This window comes from Ursus arctos, unplaced genomic scaffold (assembly GCF_023065955.2).
Source record: "Ursus arctos isolate Adak ecotype North America unplaced genomic scaffold, UrsArc2.0 scaffold_2, whole genome shotgun sequence".
In the NCBI taxonomy this organism is placed as follows: domain Eukaryota; kingdom Metazoa; phylum Chordata; class Mammalia; order Carnivora; family Ursidae; genus Ursus; species Ursus arctos.
Genome location: NW_026622874.1, coordinates 52,371,379 through 52,386,856, shown reverse-complemented (window position 1 = coordinate 52,386,856; position 15,478 = coordinate 52,371,379). Strand labels below are relative to the sequence as shown.

The window sequence follows — 15,478 nt, the reverse complement described above, 5'->3', positions numbered from 1 at the left end:
TTTGTGCAGGTACTAGATATTTACATTAAAGATCCTTTCTCTAAAATTCAGATTTAATTGCTGTCTTGCATTTTTTAAATCTAAATCTGATAACCCTGTGTATTAAGGATAATAAAACTGAATCTTTGGGGGATTTCTTGTATTTGCACAGGTGATGATGAGCAAAGTGACTGGTTTTATGAGAAGGAATCAGGTGGAGCCTGTGGCATCACTGGAGTTGTGCCCTGGTGGGAAAAGGAAGATCCTACCGAGCTAGACAAAAATTTACCAGATCCTGTCTTTGAAAGTATCTTAACTGGTTCTTTCCCTCTTATGTCGCATCCCGGAAGAAGAGGTCAGTAGCACTTGCTGACTGTTGAATATGGTGGGCATGTAGTGAATCTAGGAGTAGCCATTGAAAGAGGATAGGCTAAAATGGTAACGAAAGCATCTAAACACAAGATGCTGTAAAGACACATGTCCAACAGTAATTCAGCTACTACATTATGCACACATTCTAATTATTAGAAAGGTTGACTTGCCTCAGTCTTTGCTAGGACCATTGTGAAAATATTGAAATGTTAGAAAGGTCAATTAAGAGGAAAGAAAAGCCCTGAATAATACCCTAATTCTTAAATAATCAGTGGTTGTGTGCTAAGGTCATTAGAACCCTACTAGGCATCGCTTCAGATCTTTTAAGGGTGTTTTGCATTTTCCCCACGACTATTCAAGATGTTTCCTACCTCCGACTTATTTTGAATTCTGTATTGATAGGAACAATGATCATAGAATCTCCTAAACTGAGGACTTTGATTTTCCAGGTTTCCAAGCCAGACTCAGTCGCCTTCATGGAATGCCTTCCAAGAACATTAAAAAATCAGGAGGGACCGCAACTTCAATGGTAGGCATGCTTTTTTGTTTAATTGTCATGTTTGGAAATGTATCCATTTCTATGGAATAAAAAGCCACATCCTCATCCTTTATTCATATTCTAATGTTATACTTAAAAATAATCCATTTTTTTGTAGGCTACAAACTGGACCAGTGAGATTCCCCTATAAACCAAATCTTCTAATGCTAATAAATTAGTTACGTTTTGAACATCTGGGGAATGACATTCGAGGGAACCTGGCTCCTGTCCTCTTCCCCTGGAGGAATATCATTGAAGTGAGAGCCTCTTTGATGAAAAGATGGGGCTGTTTTTGCTGGAGGACTGGTATTCTTCCTTTAGTCAGAAGTGAACCTGGTTGGGGAGGCTTTCTAGGGATCTAGGTTGGCCCAGGGTGGGTAGAACTACTGTAAATTTTATATATTTTTCTCTTTTTATGATTTTTTTTTTACATTGAATCCATTTGTGTATTACTTGCTTTGCCAAAATGCTAACAAAAGCTAGGAAATGAAAAACTTCCAGATCTCACATAAGTATTCCTTAATGTTTATATTGTGACTGGTTAAGAACTAATTTTTACATATCTGACTGTTGTAAATAAACATGATGCATTGACATTTATGGCTCATTTTTAGAGAAGTCTTATATAACCAGCATTATTTAAAATATTTGCATTTTACTCAGGGTATTTTAACAAGGGCTAAAGATGAGTAGTAGGTAAGGTTGATAATCTTTACTAGAATTTGTTTTGTTCACTTTGCTTTCTTGGAAAATCTGCTCTGTATTGCAAACCTATTGTATTTTATAGTATAGTGTTCATTGTACTACAAAAAATCATCCTAGTTTTTTAAGCTAACTACAGTGATAACTAGTCTGTGCTAGTAGAATCATTTACTATTACTTTTTAAATTATCTGCTTTGTCTGATACCTGAAACCACTCAAAATTATTTTGGCTTAGAGCTTATGGAAATCATGTGAAAGCTGGTATTTCAACTAATACTGTATGCCTCTGAATCATATTGTCATGTTTAAAAGTGAGATCTGCTTGCACATCCTTGGCAGACCATGTGTGTCACCGTGAGTGTCAGAAATACTTGCATGAGCTCATTTTCACAAGCAGAGGGGGAAATGTAACATTTCTATTGATGGTATAATTTAAACACTCTACGACGTTCAGGCCATTTGAATTCTTCGAAATGGTATATTAAAATGATGAATATTTTTTATTAAGTTCCAATAATTGATGAAAACTGTGATTTAACACCTGTATTTTTATATTGTTGTATGGATTAATTGTTAATTCAGCATTTAATGGCTAACTTAAATATGATGATTGGGAAAGAAACTTAAAGTTGACATTTCTTTTACCTAAAGTAAAGGTATTACAATCTGAAAGATTTCAGAAAATGCGTTAAGCAGAAAGTGTGTGACATCTTTTAGATTGCTTGTCTAAACTGGAGAGATTAAATATGATAAAGTGCAACTTTGAGTATCTTTACCTTTGCATATTTAAAGTGATATTTTAGAGGTACAATAATGTGGTGTTTGGTCATTGTAAGTAAGCTTTTTTGTGCTATGTCGTCTGGAGTAAAAATTCGTGATTTTTTTTCTGAATTACATAAATGCTTTTATTTTATTTTGTAAAATGACTGTCTTTTAGATCTGAATAAGTCACTTTAAAACCTTGGCCTATGAACTTTGCCTTACCAATCATGAATCTAGATGAATGCTATCTAGTTCTTGGTTCAGTTTTACCTATTCTTATTTTTGGTTCACTGCTTGCTTGAGCATAGCTGGGATTTGTAGCCCATTTTCTAGGCTTATTGCAATCTCACTGTGGTATTTTATAGAAGCTATTACATCTGATAGGCTAGCTTCATGGTATTGATGATACATGGCTTAACCATAGTAAAAGCTGCCTTCCCTCTCTAAATTGTAAAAAGGTGATTAAGTTTCACGTGATGGAGATATACTATATATGTGTGTTTATCATGGAACTAGTGCATTAGGCCATAAACTGTTTTCCTGGTCTACATTTTTTTGTATTCAAATTTTACTGAAGACAGTGGGCTCCTTCAGGTTTTCTTTCTTTCAATCCTGAATTGTCCTTGTTTGGATTTTTAAGTACTGTAATTTTTTTTTTTCAATAAAATATCTGACTTGGACAAGAAAGGTAAGAGTTCCAATTTGTGCTGATATTTTTAAATTCCTCTGCTAAGTTTTGTTGTTGTTGTTGCTTGTTCATCCATACTGTATGTAACAGTCTAGTCTTAAAAATCATAATCTCACAAAACAGTCATATTTAAACAGTACCCATGACATCAAGGAATAAGAATGAAATTTAATTCCTTAGACTTTCACACCGGAAAGCCAGATCTCTTTGAAGAGAGATTAATTTTCTGAGCAAAGTCAAACACATGTAGCTACAACCCATGAAACAGAATGGCAGCAAAAGTTTCCTTTCTCTTATGCAGATGAGTAATGACTGCACAGATATAGTGATGACCTTTGAAGAAAATGACAGAAGAATCTTTCACTGAAATATTAATGGATACATTCTTGAGGGAAAAGTTTTCAATTGGATTTTTCATTTTTCACCATAGTTATGTTCTCTAAAGTCGCCCTGAACACTAATTGGCAAATACTGAACAATTGCTCCTAAGGGAAATACCAGGTTAGGTTCCTGTGAGCCTCTGGTCACGACATTTTTATCAGTCGATCAATACATAACCTTTCTTTGCATATCTTTGTGTCTAAAAACACCATACTTAATAATATATATTGTTGATTCATTAACGTTGAACTCATGACCATGACCATGACCTCATGACCCATGCCTGAACAAACCTGATCTAATGCATATATTTCTTCTCAAGGCACATCATGGCCTTTTTATGCTTAGGAACCCGTGTCAGCACTTCAGCACTGTGCTTGGGGTTCATTTAAAACAATGAATTGCCAGCCAAAAACACAAAACTGTGAAAAATGTGGCACCAAATAAACCACAAAAAGGACACTTGTGTACAGTATTAGAGCTGAAACAGGAATGCGTACTGTTGTCTTTGACCTCAGTAGGGAATGCACACATGCACCAGGGGACAAATTTTTCACTGCTCCTGAATGACCCTGGAAGTGCTACAAGAACTGACTGGAGAGCGGGGTATCCGGCTGGCTCAGTCAGTGGAGCATGCGACTCTTAATCTCGGGGGTATAAGTCCGAGCCCCACATTGGGTAGAGAGATGACTTAAAAATAAAATTGTTTTAAAAAAGAATGATTTGGGGGTTACAAATAAATGTTAGTGAGTAAGCAAATTTGCACATGTGGAACGCTCAAATAGTAATGAGGATCGACTCTATTTAGTTTTGTCAAGGGCAAAGTGGTATTATAGAAAAGTTAGAGGTTTTGAACTCTGAACTTGGTGAATCCCCACTCTGGTTCTTTTTACTTTTAATTACAAATCGAACTTCATCTTCTGTTTCTGTTAAATAGAGACAATATTTAATTTGCAGAAGTATTATCAGGATTAAATGAGGTTATTTGTACATCATAGGTCCAGAAACATTTTGTCACATAGTATATATTAAATAAATGATACTTACTGCTATTATTAGATATACTAAATACAGAATCTCATGATTTAGAGAACATTTGTATTCTGGGTCAAAATGCAGAATCTTTTAACCTTTTCATATTTTATATATGATATGCCTTTATATTTAATATTTAAAATACTTTATGTTGCAACCTTTTATGTTTCTTTTATATTTCATTTACATTTGAGCCAGCCGTTGTTTTTAATACGGTCTGTGAAGAGTAATTTTGAATGAATTTTACATCGATGGCCACTGCATTAAATCTCAAACCCTAATTGCAGAGTAGAAAACTGTTCTAAATACCTCTCCCTAACTAACCTTCAATCATTAGGTCATACATTCGCAGAAAGACTTACACTGTTTAGGAGGTTTTTTGGTCCAGAGTTACCTGATTTTTAAAAATAATTTTTTTTAAAGATTTTATTTATTTATTTGACAGAAAGAGACAGCCAGTGAGAGAGAGAACACAAGCAGGGGGAGTGGGAGAGGAAGAAGCAGGCTCTTAGCAGAGGAGCCTGATGTGGGGCTCAATCCCAGAATGCTGGGATCATGCCCTGAGCCGAAGGCAGATGCTTAACGACTGTGCCACCCAGGCGCCCCTGATTTTTAAAAATAATTTTGCCCATATATGTGAGAGGTGAATGCAGTCACAGTTCTGAGAATTTAATGTTGAAAGGAATTAACTATTGCCTCTAGTATTTACCTCTTTTAGGAGAATTAAGCAAACGATAATTAATTCTCAGGAATATTCTGGGACCATTATCCAGGAGATGCAGGGTGAATCTCCTGTATTTCCAGAATTTTTGCATCAAGTACAGTTCAGAGTGAATAATCCTCAGAATAATGATCCATCAGAGGATCCGTTTTGGGGTGTAGTACTTATAAAGTGAATCCAATTAACCTGACTTAAGCATAGCATTTCAGTTAGCCAAGATATCCTACCCCTAAGCATCCTAATTAATCATTGTTTTCTATAGGCAAGAGACTTTTGAAAAAAAGTTTTCTTTTTTTTTCTAAAACAGAAAAAAAGTTTTTAAACTGATGCTTAGAACAGGTGTTACATTTTTCTAAGTTAGCATTCAAATTGAGTGGTCTGTTGAAATTATTCCATATAAAATATAGCACCTACAATTCAACGTTAGTATTAGATAAGGAATTTTACCTAAAAGTTGTAAGGTTCTGTTTAAAAATTTTATCATTTCAGTGATGATGAAATTCAGTGACGATTTTTTTGTATAGATGAAATGAGAACAAATATAGTGGTGATGGTGGTGGTTATTCTGTCAAAGAAAATGAATCTGATTTAAGGGACTGTTTATTTATACGTGTTCCTCAAGTTAAGAATCTGAAAAAAATGTGAACATCAACCCTTAATCTAAATTGTCATGCTGTACAAGAAAGCATACTGTTAATATCCAACAATGAAATAGCCCTCAAAATAATTTATGTCTGTTTAGAATCTTGAGTCATTTCAGTGTGTAAGAGAAGGGAATATTGTATATATTTTCTTTCTATGAAGTATATCATGGAAGACCAGACCAGATTTCATGAGTGGCATATTGATAATGATAATGATACTATAATGATTTACTCTGTATGTCTTGCTCAACCTTTGTTTTATTGTTTCTTAAGCTACTATAGTGGGAATATTTAGTCTGATTTACAGCCTTTTATAACAGAAGGATCATTTTAAATGGATTTGGTTTAAATAAGGGAACTACGTAAACTTTTCTCTTAGACTAGTCTGAGAAATTTTACAATAGAAAACAAATCTAAAATGATTTATTTAAAATAACACACAGTGTGTGTCTTCAACTGTAATCTGACCATGTGCTAATTATCTAATATTTTTCAGTGGAGTTTAGTAACTAAGTGCTTAATTATAATGTCTGTGAATTGATACTTGTTTGTATCCTTAAAACATTTTTGGATACTTGGAGAATCCAAGAAGAATATATATTTAGAATTTTCTTATATTCTAAATATATATTGTATATTCTAATCTGTTACTATGTATGTTAATAATTTAGTTTTTATCTTATCTGGAAGTCAGCTTGAGATCCAGATTTCATGCTGGAAATTAATACTTTTTTCTTAGAACTTATTTTGAGATAAAGTAGATTTTGTATCATACAGAAGTACTGTTTAGTAGAATTGTAATAAATATTTCTTCTACAAAAGACATTTTAATAGTGTCTCTTTTTTGATTTAAAATTCTCTATTTTGATGTCATTATTCACTTTACATTTTATATATAAATTTAATACCTATAATTGATATTTGAAAAATTGCATAATGATTTTTCATTCTGTTCCACTAAAAGTAGTATCAATATTAATATTGATATTTAGTCTTATTGCATTATACTTTTTTAAAAGTGGAATATATACATATTTAATAGTACAGGTATATTGTAATTTATTCATTCACCAAGTATTTGAATGCTTATTCTGTTCTCTGTATTTAGCTTTTAAAGTCCTTTAGGAAGGAATATGTAAACGTGTTCAATCTTGACCACTTATACTTTTTATCTACCTATTTAAAATATTTGTCCTTGCCTTTCTGATTACTTACCACTAGAATTGGCCTGGTTTCATATATTGTCATTTGGGTTTGTGATGCTTCTGAAATCTGGAACCTAGCAAAGAGAATGTTAGTAATGACTTACAGTGATGCTTACTATGTGCCAGACACTTTTCTAAGTTACCTTAATATATCTTAACTCATTTAATCCTATTAACATTTACAACTTAAACATTTTCAAATTGTTTTTCCTTTGCTATGCCAAAATTAATGAAATCTGGAAGTTTCTTCACTCTGTTGTCATGTTGTTAATAAATATAAATAAATATTCTTCATAAATAGTCTTCATTCCTGGTTACCAAACGCTATTGGAAGTGTGAGTTATTTTGAGAAATCTACAGCATTCTTTGCTATCTTGAAGAATGAGCACAGTCAAGTTGTGTGCCATAATAAAAATGATAATTAAAATGTTTTACTGCTTCCCTCGGTTTAATCACTGCAACCAGATCCTCCATTCCAATCCTTTCCTTTCTTCCTCAGGTAGTATATAGTATCTTGTTCTTGAGTTTACCATCATTCAGTTCTGGTCTGTTTTCTCGCTCTGTTTCTTCTGTTTTCCCTGCCTACCCTCCATGGTCCCTCATAATCTCTCCAAGCCCCTATAATGCACCTAGGAGCTGTCACATGACCGCTTCATCCATGATGATATCCTCTGTATTTCTCTTGCTCTGCTCCTTTCCTACTCCTTTTCAATGGAACTTGGCTAGACTTCATACAGGAGGAAGGTTTGTTAGCTGGGACTTCAGGTGTGAGTTAGCTTACCAACTCACTGGGAAAAGAATTGGCAGACAGACGTGGATGGTCAAGGCTTAAGTTTAAAACAGCATGGAATATTCAGGAAACGGAATCCAGTGTTGCTGAAGTATATATAAGGTATGCTTGTGTGGAGGGGTATATGGTAGGCATGGTTTGTTTGGTGAGGTAGGCAGGAATTAGATCATTTCAGACTCTGTGGTCCATGGGAATGCATGAGAACTGACGTAATCTCTGGGAGGGAGGGGGATGGTGAAGGTAATCAGATTTGTCTTGAGAGATCACATGGACACTAGAGAGGGTACATTGGGTGGTTATAAGATTAGGGATCTAAGGTCTGTCCCTGTCCCGTGTAGATGGGATCCACAGTAGACTGAACTCCTATATTTTATTGGACTCTATCTGATTGACTTTTGAATAGTAGCCATTCATTCAAAAAATCCTTATTGAGTCTCTGCTGTGTGCTAGATACTGTTCTAGGCCTTGGGGGTTAAAGTAGTGAGCAAAGCAGACAAGGTTCCAGGAGCTTATGTTTTAATGAGGACAAATAAACTTGGTTGGGGGAGAAGGGTGAGTAAGTAACTAGAAATGGCCACGGAGAAGATTCAACAGGGTGATGTGACACAGTTACAGAACATGAAGATGATTGGAGGTAGATGATTTGCAGACTGCAATAATGTTCAGCCTTGACTAATCTAGTGCTTTCTTCTTGTCACTCTTATAACAACCTGGGAAAAGAAACAAGGGTGTGCATTACTCAAACCTGTTTGTTCAAGAAGTTGGGGTAGGTCCTAGACATTTCTCCTTTTCCTGACCAGACTGTTCACAGTTTTTAAATGTCACTGTAGGTAGGCCTGTACATGGCAAAAGAATGCCATTTTTGTTTACGAAGAAAAATATTACTGTTGATGCTTATGAATTTTTTTATTAAAAGAAAGTTTGCAGGTGCCAAATATTTATATGGTGTTTGGTTTTCTTTGGATTTAATCATGATGTCTGTTTTGAAATTTAATTCTGTGATGTAGTAGTTCTGCTTTCGTGGCCACTTAAATATTGTGCAGGGTGAATGGTCTTTCTATTACATTGTTAAAAATACTTGAACTGCCATGCTTTTTTAAAATCTTTTTTCATTTTGGTATTTGTGCCTAAGTTCTTAGCTTATCACATTGTTAGTAAAGAAAAATGGCTTGTTTAAAGATTGGGGTTTTTTTGTTTTAATCTCCTTAAAAGCAAACTTTGGAGATTTTTAGAAAATGTCAGGATTATGTTTATCATTTTAAAATTTCTCTCTTGTATCCTGAGAAACCTTTGAAATGTGTTCTAAAATGTTCTTTCTTTAGAAATTAAGATTGCTGATTGGTAACCATTTGATTCCACAGATGGAGACTCAATACCTTCTTCCTCGTTGCTCTTTAAAATGGCGGTGACATTGCCAGAGTCCCCATTAGTTTTCTTTCTATCTTTCTTTTTTTTTATTTTAGTCAAAATCGGAGAAACAGAAATGTTGCAAACATTTCATTTTCTTCAAAGCTTCAACTTTGGTTTTCTGCCGTTTATGTTGCTGATAGAATTATTCTGATGGTCTATAAAACTCAAGTTTTCTAATTTGCCTTCAGATATGTCAGATATCTAATATCAGAAAAGTTCAAAATCAATGATGGGTAGAACACTTCCAAATAATATTTAACAAGCGCTTTCTGTATCGAAGTCGCCTGCAAATCCTCCAGCTCAAGGTCAATTCAAACAACTGAGAACTCACGAAGAAGTCATAGAAATAAAAAGGGGTTCCCTGTACTGTAGTTGGAAAATGCCAACGAGGTATCTGTTGCCTGTCATGCAGGCAACAGGATTCTGACAAACCAGAGATGCATGCCAAGAGGTATTTGTAAATATTTTAAGCCAGTGAAACCTGTAAAATTTTTGTTGTTAAATGACAGTTGTCTGAGACATTGACCAGTGCTTCCTGAGGGAATAAAGTGAAAGTGTCATGATCTCTTTGGATACAAAAGAAGCAATGACTTGAGCCATTCTCAGTATAGCGTCTTCCTCTTAGAACTTCGTATTTCTATCCGATCATTGGTTATAGACAGTTCACCATTATAGCGTTGCAGGTGCGTTTGTCTTTAGGTTGCAGTATAATTGTAGTAATATTTAAGAGCATGCACTTGGTCTTTTTGAGGTCTTTCAGATTTGTATAGACTTTGAGGTATGTAGTCTAGAAGTACTTCTTTAGAATCTACAGTCTTTAAAAAGTAAACAGTTATTACTTAGGCTTCCTCCCATTCCATTTCATTTACATGTGTTTTTGATAGACTCTTCTAATTTTTTGATCCACAGAAACATTTTATAAGAGTGTTTTGTATCATTTGTTGGATGAATAAATAAGTGTATGTTACATCTGACAGAAATTCAGTGTCTTGCCTGTGTTTTCAGCCACAGATTTCTTGGTTCCGTTGTACGCACATGTCATGGAGGCTCATGATGTCTTTGTTGTGGGAGAGGCCAGGAATACAAAAATGAGTAAGATATGCCTTTAGCCATAGTACCTTACAGTTTGGTTAATAAAAATTAACCGAGAGACAGAGAGGGAGACCTAACATTTGTTAAGGGAAGCACTGAGCCCAAGTGGTTTTCATTCTTCAATTTAAATTTTAGCTTATGTGTTCTCTTTAATCCTTCACTCTTTCCACATCTAGACATGTCTGAATCTTATTTCTTTATCTGTCCTGTTAGCCCCTTCGTTTCAGTGCCTTAGGGTAGTTACTCATAACCTTACATTTTGATAACACATTAGGCTTGTCCCTGGTCTGTCTTCTAGTTTTCCTCCCTCTGATCCGTATCACATGTAACTCCAATTAAACATTTTTAAAACATGGTTATACCCCAGCCAAAAAATAGTTTTCACTGCCTTAATCGTAAAGTACAGGTTTGTTCCTTTCTACCTTCACTGCTCACCTGGGACGTGTAACACTTCACTCCTTTCCAGATGGTCTTAGGTTATCAACACGCCCACGCCTCCTTCAGCTTTCTCCTGTTCAGCCACATTCATTCATACTGCACCTTTGCTTACAAGGGTACATCCCTCTCCTTACTGTTAGAGTCATACCCTTCAAGGAACAGTTCAAATTCTTCACCTTTCCTTCAAAACCTTCTCCAACTCTTCACATTTGAGAGATCATTCCATCCTTTGAAGTGGTATTGTCTCTCCTGTCTCTATTGTGTTCTTTATTCTTCTGCTTATGTTTGCATTATATCCACAAGTACATATGGCACCCCCTTGATGGGAATCCAGCTCAGGCACATAGGATGTGCTTAATAATTTTGAGAGTGTTGATGGAGATTACTGGTTATTACCTTTGTTTTTTAGGGAGTTTTCCACCGCTAGTTAACGAAGCCAGTTCAACCCTAAGTAACATCCTTTCCTACCAATAGTAGTATCTAAATTCTTCATTGCTTTTATTTGTCCTTCTATGTATGTATTTCGTGATGTGATGGCCGTTAGGATTTCATTTGACAAAGCACTAAAGAAAATCTGATTCGATGCCTAGTGTGCAGACGCAGGGCTTGTGTACCTTTTGTTGGAGAATCCTTGAACGTTGTTATTCAGTAGGGATTTCCCTTGGAAATAATCTCCTAATAAGTAATCTCTGCTGCAAGGGTGGTGAGTAGGACAGTGTTGAGTCCACTGGCCAACATTCTAATTGCAAAGCAGAGGACAGGGGGCATTCACTGTGCCGACTTTCACTGAATTCCCCCTGACCTGGTAAAGGTATATCATGTCACCCATCAGTATGGCCCCTTTCTAGTTTAACATTTTTATTTTTATTCATCTTTTTAGTTTTCTTTTTTTTAATTTTATTTCAATTAATTAACATAGAGTATATTATTAGCTTCAGAGGTAGAGTTCAGTGACTCATCAGTTGCACATATGAACACCCACTGTTTATTATAGTTTAACATGTTTAAATGATAAATTTTGAGCTTCTGCTGTGCTATAGGGGAACAGTAGTAACATGATTAAGACTGTGGCTAAGGATTGGGATCAGGATCAATTTTTTTTTAATAGACTCTCTGTTTCGGAGGTTATCTGGCAGCTCCAATTTGTGAATCGTTCTGGAGTCTGCTGCTTTAGTCAGCTGGCTTTTTGTTGCCACCCTCTACTCACCCGCCTTGACTGGAGAAAGCTGAATGGCCAGCCGCACACCCATTTGATTTTCATACATAACTTTGTTGAGGTACCTTGTTTGGTGGTATCTTCTTTCCTATTCTCTTTGTCCTAGTGGGATTTTACCTTTTTACTCTTTCATGTCAGTAGGGCTTTGGGAGGGAACTGAAATAAATGTATGGTCAGTGGGTTATGTGTACTGGGAAGTCTTACCTAGTGTCCTTTTCTTGTAATTTTCATTTTTATAAACAAAAGTAATAGATGCAAAGGTTTTAAAAGTCAGACAGAACAAAAAATATCCAGTGGAAAGCCTTTGCCCTACACCCAGTTCCTCCCATACCCATCTGTGTAAGATAGCATCTGTTCCTATGTACCTTGGTTATTACACTTTAAAAACATGTCAGAGGGACGCCTGGGTGGCTCAGTCAGTTAAGCTCTTCCAACTCTTGGTTTTGGTTCCAGTCGTGATTTCGGGGTTCTGGGATCAAGCCCCACATCGGGCTCCGTACCAGTGAGGAGTCTACTTGAAATTCTCTCCCTCTTTTTCCCTCTCCCCACCACCCCATTCTCTCCCTTTCTTTTTCTCTAAAATAAAATAGATCTTTAAAAAAACATGTCAGAGATTATAAATTATACTTACTTTTCATTCATTTGGCTGCATAATATTTCATTATAGTATATTACTAAATTTATTTCTCATATCAGCTTTTATGTAACTAATATTAAAGGACAAATATTTTATTACTATGAATTATATTACCTAACATTTATTGAGTTCTTATTATTTGCCAGGTGGTGTTTTAATCTCTTTATGTATGGGGCTTTTTTTGGTGTGAATTTTTTTAAAGATTTTATGTATTTATTTGATAGAGAGGCAGCGAGAGAGGGAACACAAGCAGGGGGAATGGGAGAGGGAGAAGCAGGCTTGCCACTGAGCAGGGAGCCTGATGCGGGGCTTGATCCCAGAACGTTGGGATCATGACCCCAGCCAAAGGCAGACGCTTAATGACTGAGACACCCAGGAGCCCCAGATCTCTTTATGTATGTTAATTCATTTAATGTTCAAAAAAAAGCCTACTGAGGTAAATATTATTCTCCCCTCTATAAACCAGGAAACAGGGACAAATGGCTTAAATGACCTAAGGCCACAGCTAGTAATTGGTAGTGTCAGGATGTAAACTGTGGCTCCCATGGCCAGCTCCCCAAGGACTTAACCATCAAGCTATACAGCCTCTCCTTAAGCGTAAAAATATATTTATACTTAATTTTTAATTTCTCAAAAAATGTCTGGGCCTAATGGCCTAGAAATAATCATTTCAGTCAGGTAGTTTGGTCAATTTAATGAATATATTGGGCAGGTCATTCTGAGTTTGGTTGATTAACTTGAATGTATTGAATTGAATATCTGTTTTATTTTTCAGTGTAATCGTTTCCATCACATAAATATGCTGTCCGTTCCTCCCATCAGCTCTTCCACTTCTAACTCACGTGTTTTCTCTCCTGTCGTTTGATTTAACCTGTTGATTTAACTTATTAGGTCTTTGCTGACATTTAAAACTTTTCTTTCTCTTACCCATTAGAAGGTAAATTTTCTGTTACCTGTCAGTTAGGTTTTCTTCCTCTCCAAAAAGGTTAGTGCAGCAACAAATATTAAAATAGCATTTGGTATTTAGTAAAGAGCATCTTTACAGTCTCCATCCATCCTGCAATATAAGTATTATGGTAATTCCTATTTTGAGAATTCACAGATTTTCAAAGCATTAGCTTCATTAAAAAGGATCAGAGCTAGGGTTGAATTCCAACCCTTTTACAAATGAAAATTTTAAAAAGTTTTGGTCTCTTCTGTATTTTTAGCTGGAACTACAATGATATGTCTTTTGAACATACCATGGGGCTTGAAACTTAAATTCCTTGTCAACTTGTAAACGTTATCCTCTTCAAAATTTGATTGGGTTCTCGTTTCGAGGAAAGAGTCAAGAATTTTTGTCATCAAATTCTTAATTCACCCTTTTAAATTGTTGCTGATTGTATTGAAATAAATAATTTGATTCACGCTGCAAATTTGGTATTAGTCTTTTTCATATTTATTACTATCATGACTTTTCCCTAACCTACTTCCTCAGATAGCTTCGTAAAACACTACTACATGCCCAGCCTTTGGAATTGACTGTTTATGAGAAATACCAATTAATCTAATTCTTCTTAATCAGACAAAATCTTAGAGCCATCCTGTTTCCTCAACAAATTATTGCATGTATTGTGTATATTACTAACACATTCCTAACACATTGTTGTATATATCGTATCTTAAGTTTGTAATTGAAATGGCCTTTATTTCCATTGGAATGTTCCTTAAAGTGCTGGCTGTCTAGCTGACTGGATGAGTTCTCTCCTCCTATTTTTCCCAACATATAACTCCCAGCTCCACGGTGTAGTACTGTGAAGGGCAAGAAGGGCAAAGCAGACACTTTATATATGAGAAGAGGCTTTTCCACAAACACACACACACACATATTTTCTTTTAGATTATTTTATCGCTGGTCGGTAATCCTTGATTTCATTTAGACACTAGAAGGACATACACTGTTTTCACAACAGTCATAATCATAAACTTTGTTAAAAGTGAATTAAGATATGAATATGTATGAAGAAATTAGATGTTCTCACGATGAATATATGGCATCAACGTGTCTTGAGTGAATTACAGACTTTACTCATTTCTGGGCCATTTGTTTTATATATAGATTAAATATAGATAATTACTCGTTTGACAGGTTACTTTATTACTTTGATAGATCTCAAAGTACCACATGCAGTCGTAGTGTGAGTATTGTAATAATTTGGATTCACTAATAACCAAAATTAACATTTTATATGAATTAAAATTTAAAAATTGGAATTTGATTTTGTTTAAAGTCAGTTTTACTTCTGGTGGTTATTTTGACTTAACAGAATATACTTTCTAATTGAAGTTTTTAATTATTTTTAAGCTCACATGTTAAATATAAAAATGTTCTGAAACTATTCAAAATTATAATTAGAATATTAAATTCCATAGGTTAGTCAGTTCATTTTTGTCTTGTGCTTCACTTATTTTTTAAAAATTATTAAATTTATTCATTGGGAGTAAATGTGCATTACATAATAAATGTACTAACTTAAAATTTATTCTTACCTTTATGAGCACTTAGCCAAATACTTAATACATCTTACGTGTTCAGTAATTGTGTTCCTATATAACTCTAATACCTTGTCTTGCAAGAGTCGTGTTTCAGAAAGATATTAAATGGTTAAGCAGTTTCAAAGTTATTTGCACACCCTCATTAAGATTTGTTACCTGAGGGAATAAAATTAAAAGATTCTAATCTAGTTATCATGTTTTAATCCATATTTTTTATTTTATTTTGTTTTGTGTTTCAATAAGGATTCCACGTTTCTGGTTCAAAGAGGTTTCTACCTGCTCTTTCAGGTTAAGGCAGTTCTTTAGAAAAGCAGATCTATTCTGGCTATGTA

The 15,478-nt window shown here is 34.9% G+C and overlaps 1 protein-coding gene across 2 annotated transcripts in view; it reads left to right on the top strand.

Moving 5' to 3' along the window:
- Positions 1–15,478, top strand: part of GPATCH2 (G-patch domain containing 2) — a 104,717-nt gene that overhangs the window by 19,191 nt on the left and 70,048 nt on the right. Inside the window, exons 4-6 of one of the 2 annotated variants that reach the window (XM_026517324.4) lie at positions 152–334; positions 801–880; positions 1,008–7,459. In XM_026517324.4, the coding sequence (XP_026373109.1) occupies positions 152–334; positions 801–880; positions 1,008–1,040 (296 nt within the window). In that variant the 3' untranslated portion in view covers positions 1,041–7,459. Of the gene's footprint in view, positions 1–151; positions 335–800; positions 881–1,007; positions 7,460–15,478 lie in introns of those variants that run through there. The other variant, XM_026517321.4, reaches the window with a different exon arrangement.